The sequence below is a fragment of the Triticum dicoccoides genome, chromosome 2A (genome assembly GCF_002162155.2).
Source record: "Triticum dicoccoides isolate Atlit2015 ecotype Zavitan chromosome 2A, WEW_v2.0, whole genome shotgun sequence".
Classification (NCBI taxonomy): domain Eukaryota; kingdom Viridiplantae; phylum Streptophyta; class Magnoliopsida; order Poales; family Poaceae; genus Triticum; species Triticum dicoccoides.
In genome coordinates, this window is record NC_041382.1 from 60146212 (window position 1) to 60166727 (window position 20516).

Genomic DNA, 20516 nt, shown 5'->3' on the forward strand with positions numbered 1-20516 from the left:
AAGCACCCAAACATAAGACAACCAAACGACCATTGCCGTCGTCAGCCGCTGACGTGTCACTGTCGCCGCTTCCATACCGGAGCCGGTTTGACCTTGTCTTTGACAGCCGGTAAATCTCCGTGCACGTGGCCTTATGGACCAGCGTTCCCTTTTTTAACACATGCTACATTAGTGCTCACGCCCCTCTCGCTTTTATCGTTTCTTTCATCGTTGGTTTCTTATAGAGGTTTTCCGATAGTGACAAATTTAAAAATACAAAAGATTTGAATAGATATATTTCAAAACTTAAATTTGATTATTTTTATAAAACCCCATGATTTCAAAAAATGTTAGAGCAACGTACCAAATTTATTAGCGTAGTTGAAAAATGATGATAATATAATTTTTCTAATAATGTATTTATTTATTTTTGAACACAGTACAAACATAGATACTCACACACACATATATACACTCAACCCTATGAACACAAACACACACCCTAATGTATTTATTTATTTTGAACACAGTACAAACAAAGATGCTCACACACACACACACGCATATACACTCAATCCTTATAGCACCTCTGAGATACTGAGCCGGCACAATATCTTGAGACTGATGAAGTCGCCACAGACATCTTCGTAGTCGACGAGAACGGCTTTTCTCAATGAATAGTTGAATACGCATCGCCGGAAGACTTGAAATAAATCCAGAAAAATGCGACCATCAGTGCCTACACCACAAGAAACCTAACCATTAGAGTTATGCACAGTTCGCATGTGAATAATGTATTTCAAAAATATTGAACATGTATATGTTCTTGATGTATACGGCAAATGTGTGACATGTATGAAAAATGATAGGCATTAAAATATCTTTGAAAAAATGTTAGTCAGGTATTTAAAATTTTAATTGTGTATAAATTTCTTTTTCTTATGTATATGAAAAATGTCTAAATTTTATAAAAAAAATAGATAAGCAAACATAAATTTGAGAAAATGTTACCTATGTATTTAAAAAACAATAATTTGTATAAAACATATTCCTGATGTATACAAAAAATGTACAGCATGAAAAAAGTAGACATCAAATAATATATTTGAAAAAAAATTTAATTATGTATTTAAAAATAATTAAACATGCATGTATAAAAAAGTTACTGATATATACAAAAAATGTATTCTCTCTGATCCAAATTAATTGACGCAAATTAGTGCATGTTTAGTACGATGTTTTGTATGGGCCTGAAGGCCTTGTTATCTCGGCCCCTTCGTTTCCTTTCGAGAACGTGGGCGCCTTCACTTTCCCCACTGGCTCAGCTGGTTGACCCATCCAGATGAGCCATCACCTCGCCGCCACCACCGCCGCCGCTAGCACGTCTCCCAGCCGCCGGCCGAGCTTAACCTCATTCCCGTCGCCGCTCCACCGACCAAGCGCGCTGTTCCAGCAGACTAGCTTCGCTGCCACTCGCACAGAGAAGAAGCCCGCACCTTCAGTGGCCGCCGCAGCGGCGTCGCCAGTATCACCCCTGCACAGGTCAGGCTCAGCCCCCCCTCTTTTTACCTCAGTAATCGGTAGCAAGCAAACTGTACACGGCCGTCGGGATATAGTCGTGTAGCAGCAGATCCGGCGCAGGAAGCTGCACTGAATGTAACACAACCATCTTCGTCAGATTAGCATCTCAGATGATTCGGTCGTACCCAGTAGTTCAATGATTCGAGAAAATGCACGCACATTTTTGCATCTTTATATCAAGACCCACCCACACCATCACCACTTTTCCAGCATAACTTACTGAATTACTAGTTGCGTCTACTCTCTATGAGCTAACTGACGAAACAAAACTGGCTTTGATGGTTCCATAGGCTCGAGGAAATGAGTGACCATGAGGCAATCCCTGAAAGGTGATAAGCGTCATCTCCGAAATTCGCATTGTTTTCCTCTTGACGACGATCGACGAGCAAGGACGCTAAACTTTTCCCTGTGTGATTCAGGCTTGCTGTGGTCACTGGTGGAAACAGAGGGATCGGCATAGAGGTGTGCTGCCAGCTTGCTCTCCAAGGTGTGACAGTCATTCTCACAGCAAGGGATGAGGAGAAAGGAAAAGCTGCGGTCGAGTCCCTTTGCCGTGAATCTAACCTCTCCAACATAATCTTCCATCAGCTCGATATACTGGATGCTGGTAGCCGTGCCACATTAGCACGACATATCGAGACCAGATATGGGAAGCTCGACATTTTGGTAAAATCTTTGTTTCTTCTTCTGTAGTGAATTTCTTGCCGTTTGTACTTTTGTGAGTCCCTATAATGAAGATAGGATGGACACTGCAGGTGAACAATGCAGGTGTTGGAGGGGTGGCAGTAGACCAGGAAGGCCTGAGAGCTCTCAACATTGATCCTAAGATGTGGGTATGTATTTCTCAGAAAAGAGAAAAAAATGTGGGTGTGTAGACTTGCGAATGATTTCAATACCGTCCATGAGAAAGGGGAATCAGACAGTACCATCATCCTGTAGGCTTTTGAATTTCCAAATTGAACTAAAAACTTTCTATTTGACACCTTTCCGACTTTCAGCTTTGATTTAAAATCAACTTTCAACTGATTTTCTGAACTTGTGCTTCAACCCAAATATTGAAGGGATACAGATGGGCTGATGTGGCAAAATCCGCTGATGTGGCTTCTTACATGGGAAAATGAAATGCTGATTTAGATCCATGTTAGCAAAACCAGTCTTCGAACTGCTTGAATGTTCGCTAGAATGGACCTATTCCTCCCTCGTATGCCACACACTGTCTCATGGACATATGGCTGGAACCACCTCGTTAGTGACATAATGAGGGGTTCCACAAATGTTGAGTGGCATACAATACAAGTGTGTTTAGTAATACTACTACCTTACTAAGCATTGACACTGTTACAAAACTGATTTATCTGTTTTTATCTCAAAAAAGCACATTGAATTTGAAGTGAATTAATTGATTGATACGCTACAAAATAGCATCCTTTCCCTACTTAGTAGCATGTCTTTTAGTGATTTCTTGTAACTTGTCGACTTGCTTTGGACGGAACTTGCAAATCTTGCACAAAAGCGCACATTTGCATCTGTATGCCTCCTAGAACTGTAGTAAGAATATTCATGCCTGATTTTGGTACAATGTGCTCACGGGAGATTTTGAATTATGCATTTAATTACAATATCGTTTCTGATATGCCTTTCTGGTTCAGCTATCGGGCAAAGCAGCCCATCTGATCGAATCGGTGATTGTACAAACATACGACGAGGCAGTAAAATGTCTAAACACCAACTACTATGGACTGAAATGGGCAACAGAAGCTCTCCTTCCTCTGCTGAAGAAATCCACATCAGGAGCAAGGATCATCAACACCTCCTCCCTTCGTTCAGAGCTGCAGGTTTATCGCTTGCTGCAACAATAACTGTAGTCAAAAATGTAAATGGCAACTTTAGTCACCAGGCCTAACCGCACCTGTACTGTGTCCACCAGAGAATGCCGAACGAGAAGCTGCGGGAGTCCCTGTGCGATGCCGACAGCTGGGACGAGGCGCGGATCGAGGCCATGCTGAGCGAGTTCCTGGAGGACATGAAGAACGGGCGGCTGGAGGCGGCCGGGTGGCCGATGATGCTGCCGGCCTACAGCATGTCCAAGATGGTGGTGAACCTCTACACCCGTATCCTGGCGAGGCGGCACCCAGAGATGCGCATCAACTGCGTGCACCCTGGGTTCGTCAAGACGGAGATCAACTGGAACACGGGGGTCCTCCCGCCGGAGGAAGGCGCGAGGGGCGCGGTGATGCTGGCGCTGGCGCCTGGCGACGGGCCCACTGGCTGCTACTTCGATCAGACGAAGTTGGGGGAGGCTTGGTGATCGATGGTTACACGACCGGTGCCACTTTGTTTAGGTTTGCTTTTTTTCCACGCTTCAGACCTTCAGTTTAGATGTTTCTTAGCTAGGCTGGTCCAGCAAACATGATTATCATTCGCTGCATTGTGAAACGCGTCTGCAATAATAAGAGGTCTCAGCTTAGATGTTTCCTGTCAAGGATTTAGTAATGCAAAAATGTTATTACTCAATTTCTTACAACCAGTCTATTGCTGTTGTCTGACTTTATATGGGTGCCTGATCAAGGTCTGTGTTTTCATCGTAAGCCAAGCCGGGTTAGCGAGTTGTGATCCCCATTATATCACCTTGTTCCATACGAGACACCTCCCTCTCTTTGAGGGGTGTTGTCGGGTGGCAAGCAACTAGGGGGCCAAAGTTCAAGGCGCCCGCCTTGCTTGGTTATATGAAAATCCTGCTGCATTTGGTTGATCCTCCGAGACCTCTGAAGCTCCTTATAGCGTGTTTGTGTTTGTTATATGTTGTCGTCTCTCTTCCCCCTGGAGAATTTGAGTTGTTGTTGTGCTCATTGTGAGCTTTGTAAACTGCTCTTCCCTTCTTAATCACTGGATTGCGACGCTGTTGCTTTTCGTCAAACAAAAAAAAAAGCCTATTGCTGTTAATGAAGGCGATGATGCTGTTGAGTGACCTCAGTGCAAGATCCGATCGAATCACAACTTATCTTTCTCAGCGTTTCTCTTCTGTACATGCTACCACAGGTGCAGGGATCATCGTCTTCTGGCAAAGGTGATGGCAATGGTGGTATTGGCGATGGGGTCTAAGAAGCAGAATCCGGTGTAGTGTCACATACCCTCTCGAGCTTCTTCCCCAAAGCAAAAGGTACAGCTTTCTCCCCCAGCACTAGGAATGGTCGTCGCCGGTTCCTTTTCCAAGGAGGTCGTCTCATCTTGGTTCAATCCTTATCTTGTGTTTCTGCCTGTTTGTAGAGTATAATCTGATTCGCTGAGCACCAGAAGGTTTGTCCACTGGAACGCCAAGGGCAGACCTTCCATTCACCCACTCTGTCAGTGTCATTTTCTCCCCGTAGTAGCTGTCTTGATTTCTCTATAGTCTGGCTGCGCTAGGGTTAGGGTTGAGCTGGTGACCATGGGCGATCTTGCCCCGCCGCCGGAACACTCGCGCGTGAGTCGATCGGAGAGCGCCAAGGAGTCCGTCCCCGCTACGTTCCCGAAGTCAAAGCCGTCTACGAGTCTGGGTCGTCCGCCGCAGATCGCTAACCAAGGCTATCGCGGAGGCCGAGACCCTGGTAGTCAATTGATAAACATAGGAGAGATCGAAGCGCAAGGCCTGAGTCCTTCGCTGCGGCATCCCACCAAAAACCCTAACCTACAACACAAGGCGCTGACGATGCAACGCTCGCTAGCTGCCGCTGATGGTGGGGGTGATCATGGGGGAACTGTGAGGTTCCTACCCACCCGAAGCCGTCCGGCGGCGGTGCGCTTGTGGCTGCAAAGGAGGTGCCTGATAAGGGTAGGGCATAAGAGGAAGAGAACTCAGCGGGGAACTGGGACGCACCAAGATCGGAGGGAGGCCTGCCGGAGATGGTGGACTCGCATCTGGAAGGGGATGTGGACATGGATGACATAGCCTTTGTGTCAGTAGATTTTGGCGATGACGAGGACGAGGAAGAGGAAATTGCGCCATCATGGAGGCTTATGGGGTTGTATAGAGCGCAGAAAAGGCCATCAGCCAAAACCCTATCCGATCACTTCGAGAAAGTTTGGCGCCTAAGGACAGGGGTAGAATTCAAGCCCCATGGGAAGAACTACTTTGTGATCACCTTTGCCTCGGAAGGTGACTTCAGATTTGTCCCCCGGGGAGGGCCATGGATCTATAGCGGACACGCCTTGTTGGTGAAGCCGTTTGATGTTGAGGCAAGGCCGTCGGAGTATAAACTTGATACGGTTCCTGTGTGGGTTCGTGTCTTTGATGTTCCATACAAGAAACAAACTAGACTCTGTGGTCAAGTGCTGGGAAGCACTCTCGGAGAAATCATTGATGTGGATGCGCCGGCTGTTGGACATGGCACCAACGAGTTCCTAAGGATTCGAGTGGAGGTGCCATACAACAGACGCTTACAGAAGGAAGTGACGCTGGAGTATCCGGTAAAGGGAGTAATTAAAAGGGCTACTTTCAAGCTCAAATATGAACGTGTTCCGCACTTTTGCTTCCACTGTGGGTTTATGGGACATGACGAGGATGCTTGTGAGAAGAAAATCAGGGGTTTTGCCTCAAAAGGTTATGATACAACGCTCCGATGCTCACCGTTCAAGAAATATGAATTCAGAGCCGCACACACCCCTTCTCCAGGACAGCCTCGAGCCCGTCGAGACCTGAACTTCAACCTGGGAGAGGCCGAGGGAGCGTCACCAGCGGCAAGAAGCTCGTCCAGCCATGCTAGCTCGCACCGGATGCACCAGCGGCAGCAACATGAGATTCCACCACGTGTGGACGCATTGGATGGCTTTGAGGAAGGGGAGTCCAAGTGTGTGCAGGAGGAAGAAACCGTACTGGCGGCAGATATCCGGAACCTTGAACTGCGAAGGGGACATGAAGAACCGGAGTGTAGTAAGGTGAGGGAGATGACGAACAAGTTTGAGGCTAAGACACAAGGTCAGACCAAGCATACAACTCAGAAACAGCAGAGGAAGAAAGGTCCAATTCCAACAAAGAAGGTTCTTGCTAGCAGGAAGAATGGTTCGCTGACTAAAAATACAGAAGGCCTGGGGCCGGATGACATGATCCCAGCGTTGCATGACCTCGATGCACCGGGCTACTCTATCAGCTCGGCCTCTGAATCCATGGATATAAATGACTCAGTGCTAGGGAAAAGGCAGGGTGACAAGGTGTACGAGCAAGCCCAGGTGGAAAATGCAGAGAAGGCCTTTGTGCCTTTTATGGACATACCTACGGGTGGAACCCCAAAGAGAGGGTAAGTGGACCATGATCTGGAGAGCTCTGCTACAGGAGCTTCAAAGGAGGGGACTGGCTGGGACATGGAGTGTAAGGATGTTATGGAGGCAACCGGCCCGGGGGCCGCCGGTAAACTGACGGGGCCGTCTGTGGTGCCCCGTCAGGAGCAATGAATTGCCTAAGTTGGAACTACCGGGGGGCGGGGAACTCTCGGATAGTTCGCGATCTTGTAGCACTTGTGGGTGCTCATTCCCCGAAGTTTGTGTTTTTATGTAAAACTAGACAACCAAAAAATAAAATGTTTCGTCTTCGCCCTCGGTTAGGCCTAACTGGTTTTGAGGGGGTCAGTAGTGAAGGTCAAAGTGGAGGTCTTGCTTTATTTTGGCATGAGTCTGTAATAGTCGAAGTCAAGGAGGCTAATAAAAATTGGATTGATGTGTATGTCCGTTTGGCTCCAACAGAACCACCTTGGCATATTACTTTTGTGTATGGGGAACCAAGGGTGGAAAATAGAGGCTTGGTCTGGGATGGCCTCCGCCGGCTGCATAGCATGAGTAATCTGCCGTGGATGCTGGTCGGTGATTTTAATGAAGCGATGTGGGACTACGAGCATATGTCCGAGACGCCGCGCGCCCCAGGGCAAATGCCTATATTCAGAGATGCTTTGGAAACTTGTGGACTGATTGATCTGGTTTTGCAGGCTACCAGTTCACATACGATAATAGAAGAGCTGGGCGAGCAAATGTCCAGGTGAGGTTGGATCGAGCAGTGGCAACAAACGCATGGCGTAATATGTTTGCGGACGCTTCGGTGAAGCACTTGGTGTCCCCGTGTTCGGACCACTGCCCTGTTTTGGTGTGCTGTATACCTGATACAGTGCCAAGGCCAGGGCGCTGCCGCCGATACGAGCTCATGTGGGAACGCGAACCAGCTCTGGATGAAGTGGTGGCTAGAGCCTGAAGAGAAGCAGGAAGCAAGAGGGATTTGCGGGATGTCCATTTAGCATTGGGTCAGATAATGGGCAAGCTGCACTCATGAAGCAATAAAAAGTTTGGAAACGTCACTAGAGAACTTGAAAAATCACGGACACGATTAGAAGAGCTCTTAAACATGAATGCAAACATAGCAGAGATCCGGAAGGAAATGGATGCTATGAATGAGTTGCTGTACCGGGAAGAGATGTTATGGCTGCAACGCTGCGTGGTTGAAAGAAGGAGACTGGAATACAAAGTTTTTCCATCGCAAAGCTGTGTGGCGAGCTAGGAAAAACAGAATTAAAGGTCTGAAAGACTCCAATGGCGTATGGCAGCAGGATTAGAACACTATGTTGAAAATGGCACATGAATACTTTGAAGGCATGTTTGCAGCCGACACACACATTGATCCGGAGGAAGTTATCCAGCTTTTTGAGCCTAAGATTACTGCAGACATGAATACTAAATTGTGTGGCCCTTTCTCGGACAAGGAAATCAGTGATGCCCTCTTCTAAATAGGGCCCCTAAAAGCACCCGGACCCGATGGCTTCCCTGCTAGATTTTTCCAGCGGCACTGGGGCACTTTGAAGGAGGAGATCATCCTAGCTGTGCGACAATCCTTTGAGTCGGGGATCATGCCCGATGGTGTTAATGCCACGTCCATTGTCTTGATTTCCAAGGTTAATGACCCAATTAGTCTTACAGAGTTTCAACCCATCAGTTTATGTAATGTAATTTACAAAGTGATCTCTAAGTGCCTTGTGAACCGGTTGCGGCCACTTTTGGATGAGATCATTGCCCCAGAACAGAGTGCTTTTGTGCCAGGCAGACTAATCACTGATAATGCTTTCATAGCTTGAGTGTATTCATGCCATCAAACAAGAGAAGGACCCGAACAGAAGCGCGTGTGCGTACAAGCTTGACCTCTCTAAGGCTTATGACAGAGTGGACTGGGATTTCCTACGGCGAATGATGCAAAGGCTAGGCTTTGATCACCAATGGGTGCACTGGATCATGACGTGCGTGACCTCGGTGACATATAACATCAGAGTTAATGGAGCTAGCTCGGATTCGTTCGCACCGTCCCGCGGGCTATGGCAAGGAGATCCCTTATCACCATTTCTCTTGCTGTTTGTTGCAGATGGCTTGGGCGCTCTCTTGAGACAGAAGGTGCAGCAAGGCCTAATTAATCCGGTGCGAGTGTGCCCTAGGGCGCGTGGTATATCACACCTCCTGTTCGCGGACGACACACTGCTGTTCTTTCGAGCAAATGTAGCGGAGGCCACGGAGATCAAGGATGCGTTGAGCAAGTATGCAAGGTGTACGGGGCAGGTGATCAATCCCTCATGATCCATCTTGTTTGGTACCAAGTGCCGGCTGGACGACCAAACTGCTGTCACCTTAGAGCTCCAAGTGCAGAGCCTGCATTTCGAGGAGAGATACTTGGGACTGCCCACGCCAACGGGTCGCATGTCAAAAGGACGCTTCCAAAGTCTACAAGAGCAATTAACCAAGAGGATACTAGCATGGGGAGAAGATGCATCCCAAGGTGGAAAAGAGATTCTGATCAAGGCTGTGGCCCAATCCCTACCAACGTACATTATGGGTGTCTTCCGGTTACCGTGAAGTGTTTGTGATGATCTCACACGCATGGTTAGAAACTTCTGGTGGGGAGCGAGGGAAGGGAAGAGGAAGACACATTGGCGCGCATGGGACACTTTGATAAAACCGAAGGAGATAGGGGGGGGGGCTTGGATTCGGGGATTTTCGCCTTTTCAATCAAGCCCTGCTTGCCCGGCAAGCGTGGCGACTTTTATCTAACCCTGATAGCCTATGCGCGCAGGTTCTAAAAGCTCGCTACTACCCTGACGACCACTTGGAGGACACGGTCTCTTGCGGAAACGCCTCGCCTACTTGGCAGGCCATCGTCCATGGCCTCGAACTACTCAAGAAGGGCATATTTTGGCGCATTGGTGATGGAGCCTCGGTGCGCATATGGCGGGACCAGTGGATCCCCCACCCGCTAGCGAGAGGGCCTATCTCCCCCCAAGGTCGTCGCTGCCGGCTACGGCGTGTAAGCCAGCTGCTCGACGAGCATGGGAACTGGAAGGTGAACTTGCTACAGCAACATTTTCTTCCCGTGGATGTCATGAAGATTATGAAGATTAAAGCTTCATCTCGTCGCTTGGACGACTTCATTGCTTGGGCGGCTGAGCGCTCGGGCGTCTTTTTGGTGCGAAGTGCGTACCGTCTCGCTCTTGATGAGCGCATGCTGCCATCTTCAGTCGCTGCGAGCAGGGCACCGGACGGGCGACGTGCCGTCTGGGCACTTATATGGAGGTGCCCTGCTCCACCAAAGGTGCACATATTCGCCTGGAAACTTGCATCCAACTATCTAGCCACTTGGGCAAACAAAAAAGCGAGAACCTTGGAGGTTACTGATACATGTCCGCTATATGCTATGGAACGAGAGTATACGTTCCATGTTTTCTGCATGTGCCCCCGGGCCGTGGAACTGTGGCGAGCCATGGCGAAACATTGGAGCTTACCGGACATCAATTCTGTTAGGCCGACGGGCATCGAGTGGCTGCTCGGCGTGTTGTACCCCCTGCAGGTTGATGACCGCATGAGGGTCCTTATGGTGTTGTGGCGTGCGTGGCATGTTCGGAATGAAATCGTCCATGAGAAGAGGCCACCCCCAGTGGAGGCTTCATGCCGGTTCCTGCTCAGCAATGAAGCATCTTTGGTTGCTATCCAAAGAGACCCGGACGGTGATCACATGAAGGGCAAGATGGTGCTTGCGCCCGTGGCGAGGAGGGCGCCGGCAAGGCACCAGGAGAACACGCCAGCGCCGGATAATATGTGGCAGGCCCCAGCCCCTGGGCGTGTTAAACTGAACGTCGACGGTTCGTACTGCCCCGCCTCTGGTGCAGGCATGATCTTGAGGGACAGTAGTGGGGCGATTATTTTTTCGGCATGCAGAAACCTTCTCTTCTGTGCAGATCCTTTGCAAGCGGAGCTGGCGGCATGTCTCGAAGGCCTAAATTTTGCCATGCAATGGTCTCCTTTGCCGGTGGACGTGGAGATGGACAGCCTGATTGCTGTGCAAGCTATCCGGTCAATGAAGGAAGATAAATCGCAACATGCGATGATGATTTCTGAAGCTAAGAGACTTCTTGGTGAAAGAGAAAGTTCAATTGCTCATATTAGTAGGACACAAAACTGTGTTGGGCATAGACTAGCTGAGTTTGGCTGAGTAGAAGCTAGGACTTTCATATGGTTAAAATCTGGACTTGCTAATGTACCGGAACTATGTATGGAGGATCTTCCTCCAAGCTGAGCAATGAAAGCCCCTTTAACCCCGCAAAAAAAAAGTGCCATTTTCTCCCATTTCTTAGTGCAACTCCTGCTAATTTTCGTTTAAAAATCTGTTGATAGAACTCGTTTTGAGCGCAATAGAAAATGACCCGTTCAACCTCACCTGATTTCATGGCTAAGATATTGTCATTTACTAATATATTTTTGTTCAAGGATCTGTTGACATATACTCCCTCTGTACCGAAATACATGTCGCTGGAGCATCTGATGCTCCAGCGACATGTATTTCGGTACAGAGGGAGTAGTACGTACTCATTTATGAGATGGTAGCAGATCATATCTGGGGATACAGAACCAGCAGGTATTAACTTTGAAAAATTAATTGTCCTCCAATTTCGCAGATACTTCAGTAGGAGTATATTTATTCAATATCATCAAGAGAATGGAAAATATCCTTCCCCACATCCCCTATCCCGGGTAGATGCATTACCCACGTTCCTGCCATCCCAGTAGCCTTATCATATCTTCCAGATTTAGCGCAAATTAAAGTCATTAGTGTGTTACCAAGATGCGCTGGATTTATCTAACACATGCCAAAAATAAGGCAACGCATTAATCATTCGTGCTGTATAAAGATTTCCCGGTGATCAATACATGCCAAAATTTAAGGCAACGCATTAATCATTCGTGCTGTATAAAGATTACCCGGTGATTGATCCTATTCCAGCATTGCCATCATCTTCCTCGTGTAGCTGTTCGTGGCTTGAGGAATGGCGTCGTTTACGAACCTCTCCGTGCCACTTCTCTTGCTCGCAATCCTCTTTCCTACGCTCTCACTCTGCTATATCAATCCAGATGCCACAAGCGTACACCAAAATGCCACAGAATCCGTTGCTTCTCGTGCTTACATCGTGCTCGTAGAGCCACCGCGCTCGAATACCGGCGAAGACGCCCACCGCCAGTGGCACGAGTCTTTCTTGCCGACCTCGTTGGTGGATGAGTCCAGCGAGCCGCGCCTTCTCCACTCCTACACCGAGGTGTTCAGCGGCTTCGCCGTGAGGCTCACCGACGCTGAGCTCGACGCTATGGCTAAGAAGCCAGGGTTCGTGCGTGCATTCCCGGACCGAACGCTGCAGCTCATGACCACCCACACGCCGGAGTTCCTCGGGCTAAAGAACGGCACCGGGTTCTGGAGCCGGGCTGGCTACGGGAAGGGAGTCATCATTGGACTACTCGACACCGGTCTCTATGCGACGCACCCTTCCTTTGACGATCATGGAGTTTCGCCACCCCCAACAAGGTGGAAGGGCTCGTGCAAGGCGGCCCGGTGCAACAACAAGCTCATCGGTGCCAAGTCACTCGTTCAGGGTGATGAATTTGGCGACGAAGAGGGGCACGGAACGCACACCTCGTCCACTGCCGCCGGGAACTTCGTCACCGGCGCATCATACCATGGTGCGGGCGTGGGCGAGGGCACCGCGGCCGGAATTGCTCCTGGCGCTCACATCGCCATGTACAAGGTATGCGCCAATAGCCGCTGTAAGCAATCTACCGTACTGGCAGGCCTAGAAGAGGCCATCAAGGATGGTGTGGACGTGCTCTCGCTCTCCCTTGGCGGTGACACGAGTGCCAGCTTCGATGAGGACCCCATTGCTATCGGTGCATTCAGTGCTGTGTCCAAGGGCATCCTCGTGGTGTGCGCCGCCGGCAATAGCGGTCCGAGGCCGGGCTCGATCACCAACGAGGCGCCGTGGTTGCTCACGGTCGCCGCCGGCTCCGTGGATCGGAGCTTTGCTGCCAGCCTGCATCTCGGCAATGGCAAGAGCATCGACGGAGAAGCAGTTACCCAGAAAGTGAGTCCGAGTTCAAAGTCACACCCTCTCCTCTACTCCGAGGAACGACGGTACTGCAATTACAAGAGTGGCAGTGGCATCACCGGTAAGATCTTGGTCTGCGAAGGCACTAGGTCGAAGACTCAACTGTCCAACATCCACAGAATAGTGGGTGCTGGTGCGGCTGGTGTGGTGCTTTTCAACGATGAAATCAGCGGCTACGCCACCATGGTTCAGGATTACAACTCCAGTGTTGTACAGGTGAGCGCGGCCGACGGCGATGTCCTCATAGCTTATGCCGCGTCATCAGAGAGCAGCTCCGTGGCCTCTCTCATCTACAACAACACACTGTTTGGTGTCCGTCCGGCCCCCGTCGTGCCCTTTTTCTCTTCCCGTGGTCCAAGCGTCATCGCCGTCGGCATCCTAAAGCCGGATATATTGGCACCAGGCCTCAACATCCTCGCCGCGTGGCCGCCAAGCACGGGCTCTGGAAAGGGCACTTTCAACATCATATCAGGAACATCCATGGCAACGCCACACGTCAGTGGTGTCGCTGCGCTTATCAAAAGCATCCATCCTGACTGGTCGCCAGCCGCCATCAAGTCTGCCATCCTAACGACGTCGGACATCGTTAATAGCACTGGTGGCTCAATCTTGGACGAGCAACATAGGAAGGCCGGCGTGTATGACACAGGCGCCGGCCATGTGAACCCGACCAGAGCCGCAGATCCTGGCTTGTTGTATGACCTCAGTGTCACCGACTACGCCGGCTACATCTGCTGGCTCCTCGGTGACAGCGGCCTAGCAACCATCGTGCGCAACTCAAGCTTGACCTGTGCGAAGCTGCCCAAGGTCCACGCCGTGCAGCTTAACTACCCGACGATAACTGTGTCAGCGACATCGACGCCATTCACAGTGAAGCGGACTGTGACGAACGTTGGGCCAGAAAACTCGACGTTCACGGCGAAGGTGGATGCGCCAAGATCACTGACAGTGCGTGTCTCCCCGGAGACGCTGGCATTCTCCAAAACTGGAGAGAAGAAGACCTTCAGCGTGTCTGTGAGCAGCCACGGCTTGGGCGAGGAGCTGCACCTGGAGGGAAGCTTGAGCTGGGTATCGGAGAAGCATGTCGTGCGGAGCCCCATCGTTGCTGTCTCCCCAAGAGGCGATACTGCTCCGGACCCATCACCATGAATGATGTACGTGCCGCGAAATTAGTAGATGTTTACTTTGTCAACATAATAATAAATAAACAGTACTAATGGAAATTTGTATTATGAATTACTGGTACAAAATTTTAGGTTATGCCATTCAAACTAGAGATCAGTACTTGATATTGCGTCCTGCTGCTTAATGCCTGTTTGAAACTCCACCGACCTTTTTGTTCAGAACAGGAAACTTATGAAACTCTGGAGTTGCATTCGTCTCTGTAAACTTTTGTCAGATAAGAAACAGAGAAAATGGGTGAAAAGAGAGGCGATTGTGTCCGTCACAGGCCATCTGCAATTGAAAGTCTTTTCGCTTTAATTTAGATGCCCCTCTAAGTGCTGAACAAAAGAAATGTGAAAATTGTTGGTGTAAATCTCGTTACAAGTCTGCATGTTTCGTACAGTTGTATGAATGTGCAAGTTTGTGGGTTTCCTGCAGACATATGAATACTCAATATAAACACATACTATATGCTAGACTCAAAATTCATGTTTATAGTGCTTTTCCTCCATGTGTGATATAAGCGCATATATGCTAGACCAAGTATCACCATCACTTGGTATGGCAAAGAAAATTAGAATGCATTCCATCAAGCACCAACATCCAGGATTCCAGGTCGTAGTAGTACAATGCATTCTTGTTTGGTCTTTCACTAGAAAATGACATTCTTTTTGTTTAGTTTTACAACAAAAGGACTTGAACATTGTTACCTTAATCTCCTTCCTCAGCGGTGAGATCTTGAACATTGTTTTAATTGCAGGATTGTGTCACATAGAAAAAATTCATGCACTGCATTCTATTACCGAGTTTCCATTGGCTCCTGTCTCATGGAAATGTATCTTTGGCTACTATGGCACACAACTAATTCTTGATCTTTGATTCAGAATAATTTCACAGAAAATTATGGGAATAGAATCTTTATAATTATTTTTCATGAAGCTTTGATTTGTATTGTATTTGGGAAGTTTTCATATGGCCCACTATGCTCTCAATTGAAAAAATGGAAAATTTCATGATCGAACCTATTGAAAGTTTTCCTTTGTTTAAATGTCAAATATGTCTTATGCACCTAATCCTTCAAAAAGTCATGTGGTTTTTCTATGCCACAGCAAACTATTTGTACTTGCTTATTCATGTGGTTCCTATTTATGTAGAAAATGGCATGTCATGACATCCAATTCATGTGTTTTATCCATCGGGCATTTTGAGAATCCTGCAAATTGAATAGGCACCAATGAAAATTCACGTATTTCTCCTATGATGCAACCAAATAACTTCGGTTCCATATTCCTTTGTTTTAAATTTCAATAGGTTTCAATAGCCCCAGCATTTCATATCCCGTCCTTTTCCTATTCCCGTGTATTTGAAATATGCAAATCAAAAGGCTACTTGAAATTTGTGTAACTGGGTTCGTTTGGTTAGGATTATAATGGGCTCCATCTCTATGTCAGAGTGGGGAAACTTACTTGCAACCCAAAGAGATGCACTGCTGCTGCAACACCCGCCCAGAAACGAACTTGAACCCAATAACTAATAAGAGTTGGTTTTGATCAGCTGATGTTCGTCTTCCCACTCAGCGTTTCTTCCCAAGAACATATTCCTAACGCCCTATCTACGGAGTCCAATGTTTTCGAGTCGATGAGTCGACGGGTCGCTTGGGAGGGGCGACTCTAGACTAGTCGTGACTAGTCTAGACTCACGGTCGACGAGTCGACATGGCGACGAGTCGACGTGAGTTAAGCAGCAGGCAGTCAGGGGAGGAGCACAAGTGCACGGCAGCAGCAGCAACCAGGGGAGGAGGGGAGGAGCACACCACCAGCAGCAGTAACCAGGGCCAACTGAGAGATGGGCCACTAGTTATGCACTTCCCTGTGGCCCAAAAGCCCATCTAGTAGCTATATACTCCTCCCGTGACCTAATCCACAATCCACACTCCCTCCTCCCTCACCACAGCCGCCACACATTCTGCTGCCACTCTCTTGCCATCAGTCCACCACTCCTCCCACCGATGGATCTCTCAACTCCCCCGCAGCAACTCTCTTGCCACCGCTCCTCCTCCCAGCCCGCTCCTCTTGCCGCTTCAGCTTCAGCTTCAGCAGCAGCGAGGCAGCACAACAGCATCAGCAGCAGCACGGCGGCGGGAGAGTACTCCAGATCCAGCACTGCCTCGAGTCGTTCGACCCAAAAACCGCGACTAGTCGAGACTAGTCGCGCGAGTCGCTCGACTCATCCCAGGAGTCGAGTCGAGAGGCTGAGTCGGCCCTGGAACTGCGAATCGTCGACTAGTCGACGACTAGTCGTGACTAGTCGAGGGACTCGAAATCCATGATGGAGTCTTGGCTACTAATCAACCTGCTTGTCTTCCTACCTTTTAAAGCTGATTGTCTGACCGTGCCATTCTATTGTAAAGGAAGCACATATTTCCTTTCTAAGTAAGCACATCAGTGGCCTATCATCTTCACCGAATCGATTCATGCGGAACTTTCGCTGGTTATCGGTTAAATTTCTCGATGATTAGTAATTCTCTTTTGCAAACTGAGATTGCTAACGATACTAAAAGAACGCAGTAAACAAAACTTTGGAAGATGGTGCCCCTCCAACCAACTATGTAAAGACCATTTTCTCAGGCAATAGATTTCTAATACACATATATAGTACTAGATCAGAATCTTTCACCTCCCTTGTATCTCCGAAAGAGTACAATCGTTCACAGAGCTCTGAATGTCAACCATAATTTGCTCCATTTCTATGCTCCGCCGGGCAAAGTAGGCGGGGCGGTTGGGGGCTGGAAGTGTGGTGCTTCCATTCTCCAAGACGAACACAACAGTTGACATCAGGGGCCTATCATCTGGATTTTCTTGCACACACAGGAGTGCCACATGGATGCAGAGCAAAACTTTGTCTGGTGAATATGTATCCATGAGAGATGAGTCTGCCAATTCCTCCGTCTTCCCTTCCTTCCACATATTCCATGACTGCAACAATAAAAACGGTCACATGTCTTCTGTGAGGTTGTTGAACGGAAACAGTTTCAAAAAACAAAATCCTGGTATACTTATGATGTTGAAAGCTGTGAGAAATCTTGTGTGTACTCACATAAACTGCAAGGTTAGGAAAACTTGATGTCTGACTGTTAGAGTTTCTCCTAATACCAGTGACGATCTCTAGTAGTAACACGCCGAAGCTGTAGACGTCGGACTTGGTAGAGAAGATGCCCTCCATCGCATACTCAGGGGCCATGTAGCCACTGCTTGAGCATTTCACTCGAAAGAGTTAGCAAACAGGAGTTGAATTGTTCACAAGTCAGCATGAGTTGTTGGCTTACAAGGCTACTCACTATGTTCCGACAACGCGTTGGGTATTTGCGTTTTGTTGGTTATCACCAAAGATTCTTGCCATACCAAAATCAGCTATCTTGGGTTTCATATCTACATCTAGCAAAACATTTGCAGCTTTAAGATCCTTGTGAATTATGGTCAACCTTGAGTCTTCATGAAGATAAAGAAGTCCCCTTGCGACCCCTTTGATTATGCTAAACCGTGTTCCCCAATTCAACAACAATTTTCTCGAGTCATCTGTAGATAGAGCAAATGTTAGATCAAATGTTTTTGAGTTGTCTTCAGAAACCATAGTGGGTATATCTGGATATTTACCAAAAAGGGTGGCATCTAAGCTCTTATTAGGTAGATACTCATATATCAGGAGTTTTTCATCCCCCTCACCACAACATCCCAGAAGTCGAACCAAGTTTCTGTGTTGCAATTTGGCAATTAGAATTACTTCGTTCCTGAATTCCTTTGTTCCTTGTTGAGAATCTTTGCTTAGCCTCTTGACTGCGACTTCTTGACCACCTAACATCCCCTAGATAAATATAATTCAAACATTATACTTCAGTTTTAAATATGAACAAATTTACCCTCCTAATTTAGAATGAGTACCAAAAACTTTATATTGTACGAGTTACCTTGTAAACTTTGCCGAAACCTCCCTGTCCAATCATGTATGTTTCAGAGAAATTGTGAGTTGCGAGGGCAATTTCTTCAAATCTTACAAACGGGAATTCGTGATCATGGGGCTGATTTTCTTCCCCAAGCTCATTAGAGGTACTCGCATTATCCACCCTAATATTCTTGTTCTTTCTCCTTCTAAATTTCTTGCCTGCTCCCATGATATTACAGTCATTTCAATGAGCATATCATAGGGATAAGAAATAAGTTTGACATCGGCAACTACTAATGTTTGTTACACTTCCATGTATGAATTCATGAAACAATAAGAAATAGCCGACAAGGCATGGCTGCCACCATGGCAAAATTGCCAACCGGACAATATGGCTATCACCTGACATAGTTGAAGGAAAACTACCCATGCATGCAATCAAAATACATGTGTTGGGAAACCACCCCTAGATCCCTAGACTCCCCCTTATAAACGATGTTGACAATTTTGTGCCATGTCAGCACTTACAACTGGCCGGGTCTGTAAAAAATTAGGTTAATCACTTCAAACCTATCATCAGTGTTTATTGAGAATTTTAGTAAGGAAAACCGCAGATTTTTGGGGCTCCCAATAAATGTGGTGTTTTTTTTTTTGCAATTCACTCCGAGAAAAACACAGATGACACTTGAGTCCATTTGCACCATGTTGGACATTGTTATGCTTTTCCTGTCCCCTTTTATATAGTGAGTGTTTTAAGAGCAACGGTTGCTTTCCATATTTTTTGCTACTAGACTGCATGTTATTGTTACAACGCTCTCATAGTGGCCAAACAAAAAAAAACGCCTAAACGTTATTTGTTGTACTTTTACTTATTCAAGTGGGGTCGAGAAGATTTTTTAACCAAATTGTGACGGCATACTATGGTAGTAGGCGTCTGACTTCCAAGTTGGTCTAATACAAATTTTCCTAAGGATTAGTAACTAAAGGTACCTTTGAATTTGAACCATGCCAGGGAGATGCATATGAGCACGAGAACACTGCTGCCAAAAACTGGTAGCACAATCCTCACTGCATTGCTCTTTGTCCTTGAGAGTTTTTACGATACCCTATACTGCTAACAGGGAAGGGAGCGGTATATTTTGTGAGGGTAGGATAGCAATAGAGATAGATTTCTGAATGAACTTTAGCGACGTCGTGGATCGGCAGATAATGGTGACGGAGAACCAAGACGGGAAGCCCCGCCGCCATGTCCCACGACTCCTCCACGGTCTCCTTCAACCTCCTGCTCCGGTATTTGGACGGAGGCACCCCCCGAGCCGTCGTTCTCGACCACGACCTCCGCCTTGAGCTCGTCTTATTCGACGCACCCGAGGATCACCACCGGCACCAACGCGCTTCCTCGCCGTCTTCACTGCGTCCCTGGCCATCACGTCGCGTCCATCGAGCCTGTGCTGACCTGCCGCTCCTCCGCGCCTCTTTCCCGTCGTTTTCATCTATCGTAGCATCGTCTTGCTGAAGCCGGTGCCCTCTGTCCGCCATTGATGAGCACCTGGAGCTTGTCCCGCATGCACACACCCAGCCACGCGTGCCCGTTCGCCTCCACAGTCCACACCCGCATCAACAGCTGCCGTGCACACGCCGCAGCACAGCAGTTGCTACTCGTCCGCTCCCGCCTCCGCAGTCAGCGCGATCCGAGAGGGCAGGTCGGGGCAGCCCGCAGCCAGCAGCCAGTCGCCATCGCGGGCGAGCAGCGTGCGCCAGTCCGGAAGGCATAGACGTCGGTTCGAAGGTGCTGCACCTTGCCGGCCCAGCCGGCATCGCCGCGGAGGTCGAGTCCCCGGCCGTAGGTCGAGACGGGCGGGCTGTTACTTCCCAAAATGCCATCAGGATTTGATACTGGAGGACCTGAGCGAAGGAGCGCAGGCTATACCGCTTGCCATTGTTTTGGCAAATTGGAGCAGTACTGAACGATCGCCACCATTAGATTTCATGATTGGACGGCCAATAGTTGACGCAGGGTACCATAAAAGAGTTTTTACCTATGCAGGAAATATGTATACCATAAGAGAAAACCATATGTATACCATAAGAGAAAAGTGGAGAGAGAAATATGGAAGCGAAGACAAAAACCACCAACAAAAAGAGGAAGAAATGACAAAACCAGTAGGGGAACCAATTGGATAAAAGAGCGAGAATTACTCAAAAAAAAAGTTGGAGAAAGAGCAAGAAACCGAGTTTTGTACCAGTAGATGCATCCATGCCTGCAAGCCGAATATAGAATGTTTCTCCGCCGAGCTCTGCGCTAGACTTTCCGGTGTCAACCAACTCCCCAGCCAGCGGAAAAAAATTGTATGAGACCAGGTCTCACGGATTAGCAGGTGAGACCCATCCTGATGGATGACATGTGGCATTCACAAATCACAAAGCATC

General features: G+C 48.0%; 2 protein-coding genes and 1 pseudogene across 2 annotated transcripts; 2 read left to right on the plus strand and 1 right to left on the minus strand.

Annotated features, from left to right (window-relative positions):
• Positions 1 to 1308: 1308 nt before the first annotated feature.
• On the plus strand, positions 1309 to 4084 carry LOC119353226 (short-chain dehydrogenase/reductase 2b-like). The gene is made up of 6 exons (XM_037619822.1): positions 1309 to 1521; positions 1851 to 1889; positions 1980 to 2226; positions 2316 to 2393; positions 3210 to 3395; positions 3488 to 4084. Exons 1-6 carry the CDS (start codon positions 1322 to 1324, stop codon positions 3866 to 3868), a joined length of 1131 nt encoding a protein of 376 aa, XP_037475719.1. The 5' UTR covers positions 1309 to 1321; the 3' UTR covers positions 3869 to 4084.
• Positions 4085 to 11850: 7766 nt separating this feature from the next.
• LOC119358935 (subtilisin-like protease 4) lies at positions 11851 to 14310 on the plus strand. Its single transcript, XM_037625315.1, has one exon. It carries the CDS (start codon positions 11877 to 11879, stop codon positions 14130 to 14132), a length of 2256 nt encoding a protein of 751 aa, XP_037481212.1. The 5' UTR covers positions 11851 to 11876; the 3' UTR covers positions 14133 to 14310.
• Positions 14311 to 16819: 2509 nt separating this feature from the next.
• LOC119357591 overlaps positions 16820 to 20516 on the minus strand; it is a 6919-nt pseudogene continuing 3222 nt past the window's right edge.